Source organism: Vulpes lagopus, chromosome 15 (genome assembly GCF_018345385.1).
Source record: "Vulpes lagopus strain Blue_001 chromosome 15, ASM1834538v1, whole genome shotgun sequence".
In the NCBI taxonomy this organism is placed as follows: domain Eukaryota; kingdom Metazoa; phylum Chordata; class Mammalia; order Carnivora; family Canidae; genus Vulpes; species Vulpes lagopus.
The window spans coordinates 39,548,481-39,569,764 of NC_054838.1; the positions used below are offsets into that span (position 1 = coordinate 39,548,481).

At 36.1% G+C, this 21,284-nt stretch overlaps 1 protein-coding gene across 2 annotated transcripts in view; it reads left to right on the forward strand.

Moving 5' to 3' along the window:
• Positions 1–499: 499 nt before the first annotated feature.
• LOC121476403 (N-acetylated-alpha-linked acidic dipeptidase 2) overlaps positions 500–21,284 on the forward strand; it is a 47,691-nt gene continuing 26,906 nt past the window's right edge. Inside the window, exons 1-8 of one of the 2 annotated variants that reach the window (XM_041730413.1) lie at positions 500–778; positions 1,617–1,728; positions 9,362–9,548; positions 11,071–11,172; positions 13,633–13,758; positions 15,413–15,599; positions 18,514–18,607; positions 20,045–20,143. In XM_041730413.1, coding sequence (XP_041586347.1) covers positions 697–778; positions 1,617–1,728; positions 9,362–9,548; positions 11,071–11,172; positions 13,633–13,758; positions 15,413–15,599; positions 18,514–18,607; positions 20,045–20,143 — 989 coding nt within the window. In that variant the 5' untranslated portion in view covers positions 500–696. Of the gene's footprint in view, positions 779–1,616; positions 1,729–9,361; positions 9,549–11,070; positions 11,173–13,632; positions 13,759–15,412; positions 15,600–18,513; positions 18,608–20,044; positions 20,144–21,284 lie in introns of those variants that run through there. The other variant, XM_041730414.1, reaches the window with a different exon arrangement.

Genomic DNA, 21,284 nt, shown 5'->3' on the forward strand with positions numbered 1-21,284 from the left:
TTAGATGCCAATGAGTAGAGATGGACTTTGCAAGGGGATACCACTTTACTTTCCCGCAGGAGGAAGAAAGGTTTTTCTCCTCCCCCAGCAACAGCTTAGCCAATGGGACACTTTCACAACTCAGCCAATGAAAAGCCACTGTACTTTAAACTCCTATGTTACTCCAATGGACATCTTGTTCACAACAGCCCTCCGAAATGCCTTTCCTCGATAGAAGGCTGCCCAGCTGCTTTGTTTTCCCCTCTTGCCTGTGGTTTTGCAGTAGTGTGCATGTTTGGAATTGTAATTTTGTGCTATTCTCGACCCATTTTTGTTGGTACAATAACATAGTTTCATTTTTAAGATTAACAGTTGAGCTCTTTAGGAAAACACTAGGGATATTTTTTGTTCATTAGCCACCTCCTCCCTTTCCCCACAGCGGACTGTCCTGATTACTGCAGAATCAACATTAGGGAAGTTGCAGGCCAGCAGGAAGGCTGTCTCCTCCCGTAGCCGGACTTCCTCCTCCCCCCCTTAGGCCCCCTGGGGACCCCTGGCCTGGAGGGCGGGGGCGCTGCAGCGGGGCTCGGGGCTCGGGGCTCGCAGAAAGCCCAAGCCCGCGGGCACCGGCACCACCGCCTCCCCGGGCGCGCTCTCTGTACCTGCAGGCTAGAGGCCGGCTCTTTCCGGAACCCCAAGCTCTGTCCCCAGGGAGCCATGGCGACGTCCAGGGCCTGTCTCTACCTTGGGATGTGCGTGGCTGCAGCGCTGGCGTCTTTCCTGGCGGGATTTATGGCGGGTAAGTGCGCTCCCCTTCCCGGCGCGGGCTGGCGCTGCGCCCTGCCACGCTGGGGAGCAAGGAGAGAAAGCCTGGAGGGCTGCGTGGGCTTCCCCGAGCCCCGGGCCCTCCAACTCCGCGGGGTTCAGCCCACCTGGAAACCGAATGGCATGCATCTGACCTTCTTAATGAGGTGCGACTGACATTCAAGTGAGTTCCGCACACTTGTCAAGAGCCCTTGGGTCAGGGCTGTCCCTATCCGCAGGGATGAAAACGCGGTTTCATTTACAGGCACTGCTAGTGCATGGGCAGCGCTGCAAAAACTGCCCCTTCCTAGTCCTTTGTGTGATGTTTGTGTGTCAGGCATTGTGCTGTGGACTAGAGCGCGCCAAGGAGAACAAGAAAATTAGAGGCCCGTGCCTTGATGCATTTCATGTAGGAAAGTGAAAAGAATATCTCTGATAACACTGTTTTGTTTTTTTTAAGATGTTATTTATGAGAGAGAGAGAGAGACAGACAGACAGACAGACACTGAGAGGCAGGCAGAGGGAGAAGCAGGCCCCATGCAGGGAGCCTGACACGGGACTCGATCCTGGGTCTCCAGGGTCATGCCCTGGGCTGAAGGCGACGCTAAACCGCTGAGCCACCTGGCTGCCCCATAACACTGGTTTTAACCAACTCAGAATTACACTGCATGGTAGAATTTGAAGGATTTCTGCGTCTAATATGAACATTTTTGTAAAGCTACCCTTCAGCTATTTAAGGACTTTTTTTTTTTTGGCTTCTAATTTTTATAAAAGTCAAAAGCAATTATCTAAGTACATATGGTAAGTATATGTGTATGCGTTCTCTCCCCTAGGCTGGTTTATTAAGCCTTTGAGAGAAACCACCACTTCACTCCCCTATCATCAAAGTATACGGTGGAAACTGGTATCTGAGATGAAAGCTGAAAATATTAAATCATTTCTTCGGTAAGTTTGTTTTGATGTTTGGTCTTAAAATGTTTAAAATATTGCAAAGGAAAAGTGTATTACAACTAATTTTATTCATGTGGGTAATCTTTCTGTGAAATTATATGATCTCACATTGATTTATGGTAGTTTAAAATGTCCCTCTAAACTATTCAGGGTAAAATGTATTTGAATGTTGCAGGAGTGAGTCTTTCTTCTCTAACTTCATCTACAGAAAAAGTACGGGGTTGCTTTTTTAAGAGATGTTTCAACTACATGTAACTTTAGACTGGAAGTGAATGTTATTTCTTCCTTATGCCTGGGTTCAATCAGCAATTTTATTTAAAGGTCCCATTCTGTCAGGAAGACTTAGATGGTTGTAAAATTAGATTTAAAGGAGGGGAGATTAAAGTTTCAGAAGGTCTGTCACAAATTAAACCTTTGTCCCACATTGCAAATACAAGTAACACAAATTGGACAAAATAAGAGCAAAAGGATCAGTGCAAAATTCCTGAAATGCTAAGAATGCATTTGCCATACAACCTAGCCATTTTTACCCTTGGGCATTTATGCTGGAGAAATGAAAAACTCGGGATCCCTGGGTGGCGCAGCGGTTTGGCGCCTGCCTTTGGCCCAGGGCGCGATCCTGGAGACCCGGGATCGAATCCCACGTCAGGCTCCCGGTGCATGGAGCCTGCTTCTCCCTCTGCCTGCGTCTCTGCCTCTCTCTCTCTCTCTCTCTCTCTCTCTGTATGACTATCATAAAAAAAAAAAAAAAAAAAAAAAAAGAAATGAAAAACTATGATCACGTAAAACCTGTACACCAATGTTAATAGCATTAATCATAATATCCAAAAACTGAACATAAATGTCCCTCCATCGGTGAAAAGTTAAACTATAGTAGTTAATCTTATACGTTTTTCTTTTTAAAAATTGCTTTTACTTTAAGCCATTTGCACTTGCAAGTTAATTTTAGAATCACCTTCTGAATTCCTACAAAAAAATCCTGCTGGAACTTTTATTAAAGTTGCATCAATCTATAGATGAATTCGGAAGAGAAGGGACATCTTTAAAATATGGAGCCTTTCAGTCTCGTTATTCATTTGTCAGAGGGAGGTACTATAGTTTAACTTTTCACCAATGGAGGGACATTTATGTTCAGTTTTTGAATAGTATGATTAATGCTGTCTATTAACATTGGTGTACAGGTTTTACGTGATCATGGTTTTTCATTTCTCCAGCATAAATGCCCAAGGGTAAAAATGGCTAAGTTGTATGGCAAATGCATTCTTAGCATTTCAAGAATTTGTTTAACTGCTTTCTAGTATGGCTGTATCACTTATGTTTTCCATTCACATTATCATTCTTAATTTTACCCATTCTAATAAGTGCATAGTGATACCTCATTGTGGTTTTAACTTGCAGGCCCCTAATGGGTGCTTACTCATCATTTATATACCATCTTCAGTGAAATGTTCATGTCTTTGACCTATTTTCTATTTGGGTAATTCTGTTTTTTGTATTTTTGCTATTGAACTTTGAGAGTCCTTTATATTTTCTGGATAAGTCTTTTGTCTTTGTGACATTGAAATAGTTTTCTATTTGTCTCTTCATGTCTTTTTTTAAAATTTTATTTATTTATTCATGATAGTCACACACACAGAGAGAGAGAGAGGCAGAGGGAGAAGCAGGCTCCATATAGGGAGCCTGACGCGGGATTCGATCCCGGGTCTCCAGGATCGCTCCCTGGGCCAAAGGCAAGCGCTAAACCGCTGTGCCACCCAGGGATCCCATCTCTTCATGTCTTAACAGGGTTATTTGTAGATTAGATGTTTTAAATTTTAATGAGGTCCAATTTATTGCTTTTTCCTTTTATGGATCAGATACTTGGGTTCAGATCTAAGATCTCTTGAACTAGATCTCTTTTCCCCTCTCTTCCCTCTGCCCACACATTTTATACTTTACATTTTACATTAATTTTGTGATTTGAGTTAATTTTGTCATAAAATATAATGTTTGGTTGAGGTGCATTCTTTTGCCTATGGATGTCCAATCGCTCTGGCACTGTTTGTTGAAAGACTATTCTTCCACTTAATTGCTTTGCACCTTTGTTAAAAATCAGTTGGGCATATTTGTGGGAGTTTATTTCTAGATTCTCTATTCTGCTCTATTAATCTGTATGTCTGTTATCTGCCAGCACCACATGGTCTTGATTACTGAAGCTATATAGTAAGCCTCAGCAATGTGTAGAATGATTCCTCCCATCTTATTTTTCTAAACAATTGTTTTAGCTATTCTATATCCTTTTCCTTTACATATAAAACATAGAACAAACATACGTCTACAAAAAAACATTGCTGAAAATTTTTTTTTTACCATGATTACACTAATCTTATAGAACAATTTGGGGGTACTTGACATTTTTCCTATGCCCAGTCTTCTAATCCATAAACATAGTAAATCTCTCCAGTTATTTAGGTCTTCTTTGTTTGCTTTTATAACGAAATTTTCAGGATGCAGACCCTGGATGTGTACTGTTCGATTTATATCCAAGTATTTAATTTTCTTTGGAGGAATTGTAAGTTATATTGTGTTTAATTTCAGTTTCCACATGTTTGTTAATATATAGAAGTACTGTTGATTTTTTTTGTGTTAAAAAAACTGTAGTTTTTTGCATCCTGTAGTCTCTCTGAACTCATGTCTTTAGGAGTTTTTGTTAATTCATTGGGATTTTCTCTGTAGACAATCATGCCATTTTCAAATAGGGACAATTTTATTACTACCCTTCCAAATTGTATGCGTTTTAAACTTGGGTTTGTTTTGTTCTTATTGCGCTGACTGAAATCCAATAGTATTTCTTTTTTGTTGGTTTCTAATCTTAGAGGGAAAGCATTTAGAGTTTCATAATTGTGATACTGTCTATAGATTTGTTGTAAATGCTCTTTATTTAGTGAAGGAAATTCCCCTGTATTCAAAATTGCTAAAAGATTTTTATCATGAATGGATATTGATACTGTCAAAAGGTCATTTTTCTGCATCAATTTCTCTGATCATGTTTTTTTTTCTTTACCTGGTTAGGAATCTAGCGATTCCTTTACTGATTTTTGGAGGCCTAGGGATCAAATTATATCAAGAAGGGAGTCACAGTCTCCGGGAGTGCAAAAGTGTATATTTTTCCCATTTATCATGTAAACTTTTGCTTTTTATATTATGAAGATTATTTATAGGACAGAATTACCCTTTTATCTTTATGAAATGTCCTTTTCTTTGGTAATTGCTGTCTTTAAGTCTATGTTATTTGGTATAAATATTGCCACTTCAGCCTCCTTACATTTACATTTACATGGTGATCTTCTTCCATCTACTTTTAATCTACCAGTTTGTTTAGAATTAAAATGTACCTTCAATAGAGAGCATTTAATTGCCACGTGGTATTTAATATATTTTGGTCATCTTAAAGTGTATCATCCTCTGTAGACAGCAGATAGATAATTTGCTATTATATTCCTTCTGGTAATCTGTGCCTTTTAATTTGAGTATTTAGTCCCTTAACAAATAATATAACCACTGATATGGTTAAACTTAGCTCTACTAATTTATTGTTTTCTGTTTACTCTATTTTTGTTCATTCTCATCTTCTGCCACCTTTCTAGTAAAATTTTATTTCAGATAATCTTTTCCTTATACATTCTTCTTACATTGTTTTTTTTTGTTTTTTGTTTTTTGTTTTTCTTTTAGTAGATGCTCTGGTCCTTACGTCATACATCTATAACTTATAACTCCACTCAATTCTTATTTTTGCACAACTTAACATACAATAGAGAACTCACATTTCTATATTGCCATTTATCCTCCCCTCTATTATCCTTTATATTAGAGCTGTCAAAAGTATCTTATCTACAATGCAATATAAACCTTGAAAAGTAATTTTTCATTGACCACATATGTATTGAAAGCCAATTAAAAATTAGCATTTTATATCTTATTTCCAGTGATCTTCATTTGTTTTTGAAAATTTGGGTTATCCCACAGTATTTCTATTTAGTCTAAATAACTTTCTTAAGCATTTTCTATAATGTGGGGTCCAGTGGTGACAAATACTTAGTTTTTCTGTCTATAAAATCCTTACTAAATCATAGTTTTTGAAACATAATTTTCCTGGATATGGACTTTTAAGATGATTTTGTTTTCTTCTCCTTTCAGAAATTTCAATGCTTTTTCATTGTCTTCTGTCTAATATTGGCATCTTATGAGAAGTTTATAGTTATTCAAGTTATATAACATACATCATTTTGTCTTTAATTTTGAGTAGTTTTACTATGTGCCTAGGTATAGTTTTAGTCAAATTTATTCTGTTTATGGCCCTCTGAGATTCTTGAATTTGTAAACTTATATCTTTCACTAAGGTAGGAAGGTTTTACTCATTATTTCTTAAAATTTTCTGCACTATTCTCTTTTCCCCTTCCAAGACTCCATTTAAACCCTAGAATCAAATAGAGTGAATACAGTATGGTGTGTTTCCTCCTGATTTAATGAGGTCATGAAGTTCCATCTTAAATTCCATGGATGAACTAGAGCAAACTATAGTAATAAGGTATGAAAACGACTATACTATTTTATGAAATTGAGCTGATTTATGATGGAGGTGCATTAGATATTAGGAAGCAAATTTAGAATGTCTGTTTTGAAGTGCTCATTTAGAGATAAAATAATCACTAGGAAGTTAGGATGCATGTCATTTATTTTATTTTTATTTTTATTTTTATTTTTTTATGATAGTCACAGAGAGAGAGAGAGAGGCAGAGACATAGGCAGAGGGAGAAGCGGGCTCCATACCGGGAGCCCGACCTGGGACTCGATCCCGGGACTCCAGGATCACATCCTGGGCCAAAGGCAGGCGCTAAACCACTGAGCCACCCAGGGATCCCTCTGACCCACAGTTTTAACAGCTTCCAGAAGGTATAGGTGGTAACTTTTGGTGTGAGATTTAAGAGTCCTTATTTTTTAAAATGATTTTCTTTTCTTTTTTTTTTTTCTTTTAAAGATTTTATTTATGAGAGAGAGAGACAGACACATAAGGGAGAAGTAGGGCCAGGATCCTGGGATCACAACCTGAGCCAAAGGCAGATACTCACCACTGAGCCACCCAGGTGCCCCCTGAAAGAATCATTATTTTTGAAAGAACTCCTAGCACATCTTCTAGCCCTGAGATATGTGGGGGCATGGGAAATAAAACAGCTTGCAAGTGAGCAGGGTCCTCCGAGGAAACCAGTTAAGGCAAGGAAGTCAAGCAAACATTCAGAATGGTGGCTGAGGGTAAAAGAATTGTTGATCATAGTTGTAGAAGGTTTATGATCGGTGAAAGAGCCCAGGAAGGAGAGGTGTTCAAGATTGGGTTCTTGATTCTAATGTAGTAGGAAGAATTCGATATCTCCCAGCCTCAACTGTTGAGTATTCATCCTCCTTCATGTATTCAGTAAGGATTACCTCCCTTCCAGCCCAGGAGTATCTTGACTGGTCCATAATCCAGTCATTATAACTCTTCCTTCTGGTGATGTTTCTTTCATTTGAGAAGAGGTATATATTCTATGATCAATGAAATGAGAGGGAAGTTTAGCTGTGATCTTCTACCATAAGTTTTCCTCTGTTAAAAGGAACACAGAAGAGGAAATAGATGTTCTTGTTTGTACATGTTTCTCCTGAGCATTACAGTGTGAGTATATGATATCTGGAACTGTACCCACCTTGGGACCATAACAAGAAATTTAGAAATGAACTAAAGGATGTTACACCCTGTGGCTCTTTTTTTTTTTTTTTCCACTTCTTTATTCCATTTCAGTGGGTTCTTCTCTTTCTTTTTTAAGAGTGAGAGAAAGACTGCACATGCATGCAAGTAAATATGTGGGATGGGGAGGAGAGGCCAAGGGGCTGAGGGAAGAGAAAGAGAAAGAATCTTAAGCAGGCTCCATAACCAGCACAGAGCCTGACAGGAGGTTCAATCTCACAACCCTGAGATCATGACCTAAGCTGAAATCAAGAGTCTGATGCTTCACTGACTGATCCACCCAGGCTCCCATTAGTGGGTTCTTTAAAAGATGGATGGCAAAAGTTCATGGTTAATCCTTCATTATTAATTATAAGAATGTTATCTGCTTACTGTAGAAAATAAAACAATAATAAATTATATAAAGTAGAAATATCTCAAGCCCTACTTTTTAGAATGCATGTGAAATAACTTCTGTCTATAAATTATTTTTAAAACAACTTTTGTAAGGTATTCAATATCCATAAACCTGTAGATTTCATTTAATGATATAGAAAGGGAAAACTGCACAGAGAAGATACTGGAGGAGTCCTAATGGATAATGAATAGCTTGCAGTGGGAAAAGGGAATGAAAGAAGTGGTGATAGAGACTCAGGTAGGTGGGACAGTATTTGTCTCAGAGAAGACCTTGTGCAAAGGCAGTAGGTAGTCACTGCAGGAGAAAAAGGAGTCTACCAAATGCTTTAGGGTGGAGAATTTTATACGGAGAGTGGTGGGAAATGAAAATGGAAAGGTAGAAGTGTGGGTCAGATGAAAAAGAACCCAATACACCATGTTTGAGTGTGAACTTTATAAAAATGCACAGTGTAGGGAGCAATACAAGGAGTTCAGGCAATTAAATATTATCAGTTGAATGATTTCAAATTATCGCTGTTCCTCAAGGTCAGACAACTATGACTTTTGTATTTTAGTCCCAGAATTTAATGACTATGAAGTTATGAACAAGTTATTTAACTATTCTCTCAATTTCGTTATTTGCAAAATGAGGACAATGGGAGAAGGGTTGGGAAGATTCATTGAGTTGACCCAGGTGAAAGTGCCTGGTCACATGTCTGGCATGTAGTTTTCAGTGAATGTCAATTATCCTTTACTGCCTGTCTTTTGTTGGTTGTCCCATGGTTGATTAAAAACCCAATTTAGAGAAGTATTATTATTTTACTGAAAGGGAGGGTGGGGTGGAGAGTGGGAGGGGTGAGAAAATATTTTAAAAATATTATTTACTCTCATGTAAAATGAATCTATATAAAAACTACTTTTGTGAGGCCACTTAAATACTACAACACATTTATACTCAGAAACAAGAGAACATTGCCTAAATTCAGTTCAATAAATATGTTGTATAATTTCCAGGTAACAGGGAGGAAGGTAATATAAAATGAAAATGCATGGACTTTTAACCTCAATGAAATTAATACACAATTGAATAGACATAACAAGACAACAGTTGAGGTATACATTAGATTGCCCAGCTGGTCTATGGCAAACATGATGAACGGCCCCCTGCTGCCCAGAATGTCCTAACTGATGATGAGCAAGGAGAAGCACCAGTGGTATAGAGGCCTGACTTTCTTCCAAGGTGTCTTCTCATACCTGCTGATTACATGTGTTTACCATGGAATATGTTCTTTTCTGGGGAAGCATAATGTGAAAATTGTAGTTACAAATAATTTTTAAATTGGCATACCTATAATTTGCTATTGCTAGCTATTTTTTTAATCTTTGATGTAGAAATGATAATACCTAAAAGATGAGGGATGCATCTAGAATAATCCTTAGGCATATTGTCTGAATATGGTCTTTAACTCCCACTTGTATTTTATTTTCATGTAGTTCTTTTACAAAGCTTCCTCATCTGGCAGGAACAGAACAAAATTTACTTCTTGCCAAGAAAATCCAAACCCAGTGGAAGAAATTTGGACTGGATTCCGCCAAGTTGGTTCATTATGATGTCCTCCTATCCTACCCCAATGAGACAAATGCGAACTATATATCAGTCATGGATGAACATGGGATTGAGGTGATGTGGAATTATTGGTACTCTTTGTATTTTGTAACCCCAGTTTATGTGAATTGGGATATAGGGTCAATAAAAATAGAAATTTGGTAATAGTGCAGTGGAACTCCTACTTTTTAGAAGAGTTGATAAGTTGTAAACTAATTATTCAGTGTTTAGTGTGTTAGGCACAGTGCTAAATCTTGAAGCCAGAAGGAAGCCTAGAAACATGATTCCTTTGCTTTAAGTAAGGCAGGGCAGATGTTGGAACACATAATTTTAAATCGATATGGTTAAGTATTATGAAGAGTATGGTTTGGGTTCTTTACACAGAAAAACTTCACTTCAACTAGCATGGACTTAGATTAGGCTTCTTGAAAGAAAACTTTCCTGATATGTGAGTCATGAAAGATCCTAAGGATTTAACAACATGAAAAAAACAAAGGAGAAGAATTCTAGGCAGAAAAAAATGCCGGCTAACGTTTGGAGACCTATAACTACCTTAGTGTTATTGAGGAATTTAAACATTTTCTGTATTTCAAAAATGTGAAGTATAAAGTAAGCCACAATAAGAGATAAACCAGTATTTATGTTTTGGGGACAGATCATAGGAGGGCTTATACATTGTCCTAAGGGGCTTAGAATCCAACTTCAGTCAATGGAAACCATTGACAAGTCCTAAGCAATGGAAGAATATGGCTAGAGAGGCATTTTTTTAGATAGTTTGGATCATCTGCAGGTTAGACCTTGACTAGGTAAAAAGTTCAAGTCTTAGGAGAATAGGTGAAAGATGAAGCCCTAAATGACGATGTCAGTAGGAACGAGGAAGAAGGATGATCTAAGAAGTAATTAGGAAGCAACATTAGTGGGAATTGATTAGTGATTAATTGGAGGAAGGATATGAAGACAGAGTTCAGGATGACTCCTATGTGTCTGGAATGGGTATCTGAGTAATGATGCAATTCATAATAGCAAGGAATGCCAAGCAAGAAGTAGGCCTGGGGTGAGGGATGATAAATTCAAAATTTGACATGTTGAGTTTGGACATCCACGCTGAAATAACCATCAGGCCCTTAAATACACGTGTCTGAAAAGGAAAGCTTTCTAAGTATTTGGGCTATGGACAAAATTTTGGAAGTCCATGAAATCTTATAGGAAGGGAGTATAAAATGAGGCAGACAGTGGACTGGGGATAAAACACAGGAAACATTATTTAAATACATTTGAATTAAAAGAGGTTCAAAAAAGTTGGAAAGGAATCATTGGAACAGGAGGAGGAGAATCGTGGGGGTGTCACCTTCACAGCCCTGTTTTTATGTGGGAACTTCTAGTCACCTGAGACTGCATGTATTTTTAGAAGTTGCTACTATTTTGAAGGTAGTAATAATAATAAAGCTCTTCTTCACTGTTGCCAGTGGAATTTACCTGATTAATTATTGAGCCTAGTTTTAGAATATTCTATCGTAAGTGTATACTTGGGGGCATTATTCTTTAATAACAATCTGGAATGTTTCTCTCTAACTGCATGTGTTACAATTCTTGCTAGATTTTCAATACCTCCTATCTTGAGCCACCACCAGATGGATATGAGAATGTTACAAATATTGTTCCACCATATAACGCTTTCTCAGCCCAAGGCATACCAGAGGTAAAATAAGACTTGTTTACTCAATTCTTTAAGCCTTCCTTTGTTATTTAAAGCCTATGTAGAGGACTAAAACCAAGATTAGGTGAATCATTCATGCTGATCCACATTTTGAGGTTCAATCCTATGAATAACCTTTCTAAAAATAATCTGAGGGGAAAAAAAAAGAAATACATAAAAATCATAGCCTGATGAAGCAGATGCCACTCTGAAATAACAAAGAAGCTGCTGAACTCATCTTTAATTTAGTTATGTCAGTAGATGTTTTTATTAGCTCTTTTCCTTTGTTTGATTTTTTTTTTCATAGATTTATAGATCTGGTTTTATAGATCATACCATAGAAGTTCTTAAATTAATACTATGTTTGAAAATTAAACATGTTTGGGATTTCTTTTTCCTTTTAAAAATCCTCTTTGTAAAAAAAAAAAAAAAATCCCCTTTGTTTCACTCGCCTCTCCCCCTTCAATCTGTCTCTTCTCTGGCAACCCTCAGCTTGTTTTGTATTTTAGAGTCTGTTTTTGCTTAGATTCTGCATGTAATTGAAATCATATGGCATTTGTCTTTCTCAGACTTATTTCTCTTAGCATAATACCCTCTAAGTCTATCTATGTTGTTGCAAATGGCAAGATCTCACTCTTTTTTATGGCTGAGTAACACACATACACCACTTCTTCCTTATCCATTCATCTATCAATGAACACTTGGGTAAATAATGATGCAGTAAATATAGGGTGCATTTTTTTAAATTAGTGTTTTTGCTTTTTTGGGGGAAGTACCCAGTAGTAGAATTATTGGATCATATGGTATTTCTATCTTTAACTTTTTGAGGAGCTTCCGTACTGTTTTCCACAGTGGTCGCACCAACTTACATTCCTACCAACAGTATGCAAGGATTTCTTTTTTCTCTACATCTTTGCCAACACCTGTTACTACCTTTTTGATACTAGCCATTCTGACCCATGTGAGGTAATCTCATTGTGGTTTTGATTTGCATTTCCCTGATGGTTAGTAATGTTGAGAATGTTTTCATGTGTCTGTTGCCAATCTGTTTATGTTCTTTAGAAAATGGTCCATTTGAATTAGATTATGTATGTATGTTATTTAGTTTTTGGTATTGGGTTATATAAAGTCTTTACATAGTTTGGATATTAATCCCTTACCAGATATATCATTTGCAGCTATCTTTCTCCTTTTTAGTTTTGTTTATGGTTCTCCTAGTGATGCAAAAGCTTTTTATTTTGATGTAGTCCCAATAGTTTATTTTTGCTTTTGTTTCCCTTCCCCAAGGAGACATATCTAGAAAAAGGTTGTTAAGGCTCATGTCGAAGAAATTACTCCCCTACGTTTTCTTCTAGGGGTTTTATGGTGTCAGGTCTCATGTTTAGTTTATTTTTGTGGATGGTTTGAGAAAAGTTTCTTGGTTTCATTCTTTGGCATATAGCTGTCCGATTTTCATAGCACCATTTTGGAGAGACTGTTTTTCTTCACTGTATATTCTTGCCTCCTTTGTCATAGATTGATTGGATAAGTGTGGGTTTACTTCTGGACTTTATGTGTCTGTTGTCATGCCACTACGATGCTGTTTTGATTACTCTGGCTTTGTAGTCTATCGTGAAATCTGGGATTGTGATACCTTCAGCTTTGTTCTTTCTCTTGCTCACATTGGCTATTGGAGGTCTTCTATAGTTCTTACACAAATTTTAGTATTACTTTTTGTAGTCCTGTGACAAAGGCTGTTGGTATTTTGATAGGGATTGTGTAGAATCTGTAGATTGCTTTGGAAAGTATGGAAATTTTAATGATGCTAAATGATATTCCAGTCTGTGGGCATGGATTATCTTTCCATTTATTTGGGTCTTCAATTTCTTTTAGCAGTATTTTATAATTTTCAGAGTATAGGTCTTTCAAATCCTTGGTTAAGTTTATTCCTAGGTATTTTATTATGTGGTGCAGTTATAAGTGGAATTGTTTAAAACATAGTTGGGGGCACCTGGGTGGCTCAGTGGTTGAGCATCTGCCTTCAGCTCAGGGTGTGATCCCAGAGTCCTGGGAGTCCCATACTGGGCTCCCTGCAGGGAGCCTGCTTCTCCCTCTGCCTGTGTCTCTGCCTCTCTCTCTCTGTCTCTCATGAATAAATAGATAAAATCTTTTTTAAAAATTAAAAAAATATATAGTTGGAATTTTTAAAATTATCTTTATTTCCTTCAGCTCCATATAGTCTGATAATCTCTTCAAAATAGAACACTGCTTAAAGTGTTATATATTGGCTTTTTTTTTTTAACTTTTCAAAGTATTAAAACATCTTCTAAAAACTTCTACAGAATTAGCATGGATCTGTTTTTCAAGCCCAATCCAGGATAGATAACTTTTGATGATATGGTATTGTGGAGCAAACTTATTCTATTGTTTTCTCTTTAATTAGCAGTATTCTGTATATTTTTAATTTTTTTTCTTTTCTTACAGGGAGATCTCATATATGTGAACTATGCTCGTACTGAAGACTTTTTCAAACTGGAAAGAGAGATGAACATCAACTGCAGTGGCAAGATTGTTATTGCAAGATATGGAAAAATCTTCAGAGGAAATAAAGTATTGTATCATCTCCTCTTTTTCTAGAGGGAAGAGGATAGTGTATATCCTCTAAATGTGAATGATCAGCTTGCATCATGTTTTCCAGGATTACCTCAATATATGTATTTAACAAATCTTCCTATTTGTCATGGTTGCACAGGAAATCTGTTTTTATGTTACTTCACATACCTAGAAAAGGAAGTTACTTTTACTACAGAAACAAAATTTGTTTTTCGAAATTTTATGTAAACTGAAAAATGAAAGCTACCCTACATTACCCATTTTATTAGCCCAGACATGATCAATCTTAACAGTTTTTCTTAGACCTAATTCTGTGACATATAAATATAAATTTTTTCCATATACTAGTTTTACATGTTATACTTTAACAAAGATGGCATCAAATACTATATATAACTTTTTTTCTACTCAGCAATAATATATGGGTATCACTCCACGCCAAAACATTGAGAGTTGTATAATGTGTGGTTCAGAGTATAGGACTCTAGATCCATACAACATTGATTCTGGTCTCATCTAGGTTCCTTGTTCTCTAGATCTTTTACTGTGAGCAAGTTATTTAATCTTTCTCTGCCCATGTTTCCTCATACATAAAGTGGGAATGCTAATAATACCACTAATCTCCTAGAGTCCTTAAGACTAAATGACTTTGTTTGAAAGCCCTTATGATAGTGATTGGTACTTAATTGATTCTCTATAGCTACTTAGTAGGTAAATACCTTGTTATTTTGGATGGGTACATAATACTTTCTAGAATTGATAAGCAGTTTAGCCATTCCTGTGTTGATAGATGCTTGGCTGGAATTTATTACTATTAAAAATAATCCATTGTGAACATACATTGTCTGTATGCACTTGAACATTTATGCAAAGGTTTTTGTAGTATGGATTCCTAGAAATTGAATGGCTGAATCAACATGTATGTTCTTTGAAAATTTTGGAAGGCATTATCAAATTGCCCTTCAAAAAAGTTGTGGCAGATTGTACTCCCATTCATGTTGTAAGAAAGCTTTCTAAATATTGAATATGTTTTCATTAATCAAGACTGGTGGTAATCTGTCTTTTGCTACAGTATTTCTGGTAGTAAAGAATTCAGAATCTTGCAGGAAAGATTTTTCCTATTTGTGGTCAATTTGGATTGTTAGAAAATGTTTACAAAACACAGTGGACAATTTTTCACACACTCTGTATAGATCTTAAATTAGTTTAGTTTTATAAATATTTATATGATGTGCTAGACTTTGGAGGGTGGGTAGTTAAACGGGAATGAGACATGGTCCGTTTTCTAAAAACACTCAGTCTGGCAAGGGAGAAAGATGTTTTAAAGACATACAATGGGTCATAGTATTTTAATATAACAAATATGTACAAAATAGAAGAGATAGAAAAAAGGGAGACATTAATTTTGCAGTTTTAGTGACAATAGGAATGTTTCACAGAAGAGACAATAAGTTGTTTGGAGTTGTATAGAATAAATGAGAGTTGTTAGTCCCCCAGGAGATAAATTGTACTCGAGGCATAAAGAACTAAATGTGTAACAGCATGATAAAAAGTAGTGTCTTAAGTTCCTTACATTATTAAGTTGATTTTTCTCTTAAATGAATTAATCATTTGTCAATTCTACATTATGGATTGCACATTGCCTCTGCAGGTTAAAAATGCCATGTTAGCAGGAGCCATAGGAATCATCTTGTACTCAGATCCAGCTGATTACTTTGCCCCTGCCGTACAGCCATATCCTAAAGGATGGAACCTTCCTGGAACTGCAGCGCAGAGAGGGAATGTGTTAAATTTGAATGGTGCTGGTGACCCGCTCACTCCAGGCTATCCAGCTAAAGGTAATGGATGGGCCTGTCACTGTTCACCCATTTTTGCAAAAATAGTACTTGCCTTTATAGAAGTCATGAAAGCAAACATCTACAGAATAATCTCAAAACTGTATGCCACTACGGTATTGTGGATAACTATTACCAGGAATTAAAAAAACATTTTCCACATAATACTTTTGTTTCAAATTTTCACGAGGTGTGGACATGGAGAGGGAAGGGTCAGTTGAATTTCCCTCTTCTTTGAGTAAAGGTGCCGAAATGCAGATCCCCATACCCAAAGTATATTGCTTTTACCAAACTAGAGCTTTGGTTTTCTGAATTGCTTAGTAATTTTATGCTTCTCTAGATCGTACATTTGTATTTTTTTAATACCACTGAGTTTTTTGGTGTTTAAAATATAAAATGTGAAAAGTTTTGACATCTGTTTAACTGTCTCCACAATTAAGATAATGAATATATCCATTACCCAAAAAGTTTTCACTCATCTCTTTGTAATGCTTTCCTCCCAACCCTTCCTACCCACTCCCTGCCAATCCCTAGGCAACCACTAATCTGCTTTCTGTCAGCAGAATTGTTTTGAAATCCATCTGTGTTGATGTCTGTGTCAGTAGTTCATTCCTTTTTATGCTGAGCAGTATTTCATTGCATGGATACACTATTTGTTTATTCATTTATTGTAGGACATTTGGATTCTTTTCAATTTGGAGACTCTTGTACATAAAGCTGCTATGAACTCTTGTATACAAGTCTTTGTATATATGTTTTTATTTCTCATAGGTAAATATATAGAAATGGAATGACTGGATAATATGATAGATGCATATTTAACTTTTGAAGAGATTTTCTTTCTTTTTTTTTTTTTAAAGATTTTATTTATTCATGAGAGAGACAGAGAGAGGCAGAGACATAGGCAGAGGAAGAAACAGGCTCCCCACAAGGAGCCTGATGTCAGACTTGATCCCAGGACCTCAGGATCAAGACCTGAGCCAAAGGCAGATGCTCAACCACTGAGCCACCCAGGTGCCCCTTTGAAGAGATTTTCAAATTGTTTTCCAAAGTGGTTATGCATTTTACATCCTCGCAGCAGTGTGTGAGTGTTCCACTTGCTATATATCCTTACTACATTTAGTTTGGTCAGTCTTTTTAATTTTGCATTGTAATAGGTATGTAATTCCTTCAAGTTACATTTTTTTCAAAGTTTTGGGGGGCTATTCTAGGTCCTTTACATGTGAATTTTAAAACCAGCCTATTAATTTGCACTGAAAAGCATGCTGGGAATTTGTTCGAGATTGAATTAAATCTATATGTCAGTTTGGGGAGAATTGATATCTTATAAAATATTGAAGATTTTGATCTGCATGGCACAATTCTCCATTTACTTAGGTATTCCTTAATTTATATCAGCATGTTTGTAGTTTCACTGTACAGATCGTGCACATCTTTCACATTTATCCATATGCATTTCCTGGTTTTATGCTTTTCAAAAACACATTTTAAATTTTAATTTCCATACGTTCATTGCTAGTAAATTCTTTGTATTTGTGGAAGAAATAAATTGATCTTGTATCCTGCAAACTTGTTTAACTTACTAAGTAATTCTAGGAGGTTTCTGTGGATACCATCAGAGTTTTTACATAGATGATCATGTTTCCTGTGAATTCAGTTTTATTTCTCTTTTTCTAGTCTAGATGTCTTTTACTTTTTTAAATGTCTCTGTCATTGTATACTGACTAGTATGTCTCAGACATTGCTGGAAAAAAAAAGTGTTAGAGCAGATGTCCTTGCCTTGTTCCTTCCTCAAGCAGAAGAAATCCAGTCTTTCTCTGTTAAGTATGATATAGCTGCAGGTTTTATTTTAGGTTCTTTTTGTCAGGTTTACCCTTTACCCAAAGATACTGAAGTTCCCAAAGAGCTTTTGATTATGCAGATTTTATCTATGATTACATACCACATTTGATAGTAAAAATGAGTACAAATTCAACTTTTAAAATAGATATGTGGCTCTTTAGGTTGTTCATGTATTGTTAGGTGAGCTTTGGTAACTTATGTTTTCCACGGATTTTTTCCATTCATCTAAGTTAAATTTAATAGAGTTCATAATATTTTCATTCTGTGTGTATGTGTGTGCATGCACATGTGTGCTTATGCATGTGCAGGTTCTACAGTGATATTCTGCTCTTTATTCTTGATCATGGGATTTTTTTTTTTTCCTGAACTGATTTGCTAGAGATTAATCAGTTTTATCAATTTTCAAAGAACCATGTTTCTGTTACCTATTTCTCCTGATCTTTTTTACGTTCTTTTCTCTGCTTCTTTTCCCATTTGCTCTTGTCTAGTTTTAAGGTGGAATATGATGTGATTTGACTGAAATCTTACTTTGTTTCTAAGATAGGTTATAGAACTATTTTGGCTGAAAGCCAAAGTCTCAATGAGGTTGTAAGTCTGACAATACTTTTCAGTCTTCCTTTAAAGAGAATATTGTATTACTATTTGAAAAATATTTTTATTATTTCCAAGATCTCATAAATTCCCTTTAATTTTTTTTCAGTTATACCTAGTTTCAGAATTTGGGACACATTTTCCAGGCAGCTGGTTAAATGAAGCTTCTCTAGAAAGGATTCAAGATATCGATGAGGAAATAAAATACTCTTGTAAAATTCAAGAGAATTTGTTGAAATGTCAAAAAAAATTAGAAATTTATAATACCTACAGTTGATTTCACACTAAAATTTAAATGATTTCATTTCTTACTGTTGAATTAAATAGGTCATATTAGGTAAAACAATCATTGGCTTTGAGGGAACTTTAAATTTTGATATAATTTCAAACATGTAGTAAATCTAAGACAGGAATAAAAGAAATTTCTTTATATCCATGCTCAGATTCTTCAGTTGATTTCATTTTGTGCAATTAATTTCTGCAGAGTACACCTTTAGACTTGATGTCAAAGAAGGAGTGGGAATCCCCAAGATCCCTGTACATCCTATTGGGTATAATGATGCAGAAATATTACTACGGTATGATTTTCTAATTGGATATGAGATTTAAGATTTTACACTAATATGTCCATTTTCTCATCTACAACCAACGTAATCTAATAATGTTAAAAGTAGTCTAGTTGTATACTTGAAACCAATGTTATATGTCACTTATACCTCAATAAAATTTTTTTAACTTAAGGGAACAAAATAGGAAGATGAATTTTTAAAAGAGTCTTGTATCAAAATAGCTCCTGAAGTAAGAATAACAGAGCACAATAGGAAATAGCAAGAAACCATTAGTCTGGTACAAATGAAAGTCTTAAGTACAAAACTGTGTCCAAAGATAAATACTGATTGGAGATTTTTCAAATATTTGGATTTTCTTGATATTTATTTGATGTTTGTACTTGACCTGTATTTTAAAAATATTACAGTGTCTGCCACATATTAGATGTGTGAACTTGGACTAGCTACTTAATCTTTCTCTGATTCAGTTTTCTTATCTGTGAAATGAGGGATAGTAATTGTTTCTCCTTGGTAGGTTTATTAGGAGGAGGAGATGACCTTCAATGCAAGCGTGTAAAGTATCTAGAATATAGTAAGCATTTAATTAATGTTTGCTATTTTTGCATTTATATTACTGATGTTCTTTCACAGATCTCCAAACTTTTATTTTTTTTAGATGTCTGTACCAATACAATTTAATAATTGCTTTATGAGTGCCTACTAGGTAATCAGCAGCTTCTCTAGAAATTAATTTCTTCTCCTTAACATGCCACAGATGCAGGATAGTTGGAGGTGACCATGTGAAGAAAGACCTGGAGTCTCAATGAATTTTAATCTAGGGGCCAGGGGGACCGACTCAAACCACTGGGACCTCAGACCCCAAAGCTTTGTCTCCTCCAGTTTTTATTAAGAGAGTCAGCAGGTTGGCTATAGGAATGATTAACTTTGGGAAGCAGAGAAAAACATGTTTACTTCAAAAGGTAAAAGAATAGGCTATTGACTCAAGCAGGGGGGCGCAGAGGAGCTTTATCTGGAGAACAATGTGGTCAAGAATCAGTGTGCTGACTCTGGACCTCCCATATCCCCAGTGTGCTGAGGGCTAGGAGATTCAGTTCTCAGATAGGCTCTGCAGCTGGTTCCCCACATTAACACAGTCCTGGATTGCCTATTTTCAATATTTCGTATATCTAATGCTTCCCTACATAAAGTCAGAAGGAAGGAGGTTGTTGTTTCTCATTTCCTCTCCCTATTTTTTTCCCCAAGCCCTCTTATCACAGACATATTAAGTACTTCATCAATTTTGGCTCTCTTGCTAAAATGTAAGTTCCACAAAGGGAATATTGACAGTACTTGGCTCAATAAATATTTGTTAAATGTATGAATGAAATATCTCATCAAACTTCATGATTTCTTCTAAGAAATTGTGATGCTCAGCCTTTTTACGTCATTTTCCTTCTCTCTTGACAGTCACATGGGAGGAACTGGTCCACCAGATGACAGCTGGAAGGGAAGTCTTAATGTGGATTATAACATTGGGCCTGGCTTTGCAGGGCATGAGTCCTTCAGGTAATTTTATATTACTTTAATAGACTGGAAAAGTTTTATATGCTTAATGGAAAAATGTGAAGATAACTGCTCTGCCAAGTTATATTTTGCTTATCTTTTTCTCATTTTTTCATAGTAAACACTTGATCATTTTATATCACTTAAGAATTACTGAGGGAATGATATGCTGAATTCTTCCAATAGTGAGATCACAACCTTTGTTTTACAAAGTCTTAACCGTGACTACATTTGAGTTTAGGTGAAGTAGGTAGTTAAAATATTAAACCTAAACTTTTAAAACAGTGTTTCAGGGATCCCTGGGTGGCGCAGCAGTTTAGCACCTGCCTTTGGCCCAGGGCGCGATCCTGAAGACCGGGGATCGAATCCCACGTCGGGCTCCCAGTGCATGGAGCCTGCTTCTCCCTCTGCCTATGTCTCTGCTTCTCTCTCTCTGACTATCATAAATAAAACAGTGTTTCAGATAACCCAATATTTCAAATGTAAGCATTCTGAAACTTACTTTAAGGGAGGGAGTACAAGAGAAGAGAGAAAGGAGCTCACATTTATTACTTACTGTGTAGGTGGGTTAAATGAGTTAAAATGGAAAAGCAAATAACTATTGTAAGGCTCACTGAATTAGCACGGTTGTAGAGGAGTGATCACAGAATATTCATTGAGTTTAGTATTCTAGAAAGATTAAGTTTCCACTGGATCAAGGCAGGCAGGAAATGGCAGTTCGAGAGATCAGCTTGTGTAGAGTTGTGAAACAGCCATGGCATGATTTAGAATCTTAAGTAGTCTGATTTGCTTGAGAGAGAAAGAGAAATTTAATGCTGATAAATCAGAATATATAGCTCTTTTGATTAAACCAAAATTAGTAAATCAGTCTTGTTTGCTAACACTTTAACAATGCAAACTTGGATTCTCAGTGTTTTCTTAGTTTTTGTAAAAATATTTCTCACTTCAGACCTTTTAAAGTATTAGAAGTTCAATATTTTAAAGGAATTTTAGAAATACTTCATGTAATTACTTGTCTCTGTAACTCAGAGTTACTTTAGTATATGAGAGTTTATTATCAATAGCAGCAGGAAAATCTAACATACACAATTAAAGATAAAGGCCTTTCTGATTTAGAAACATAATGACACAGAGAACAGAGAAA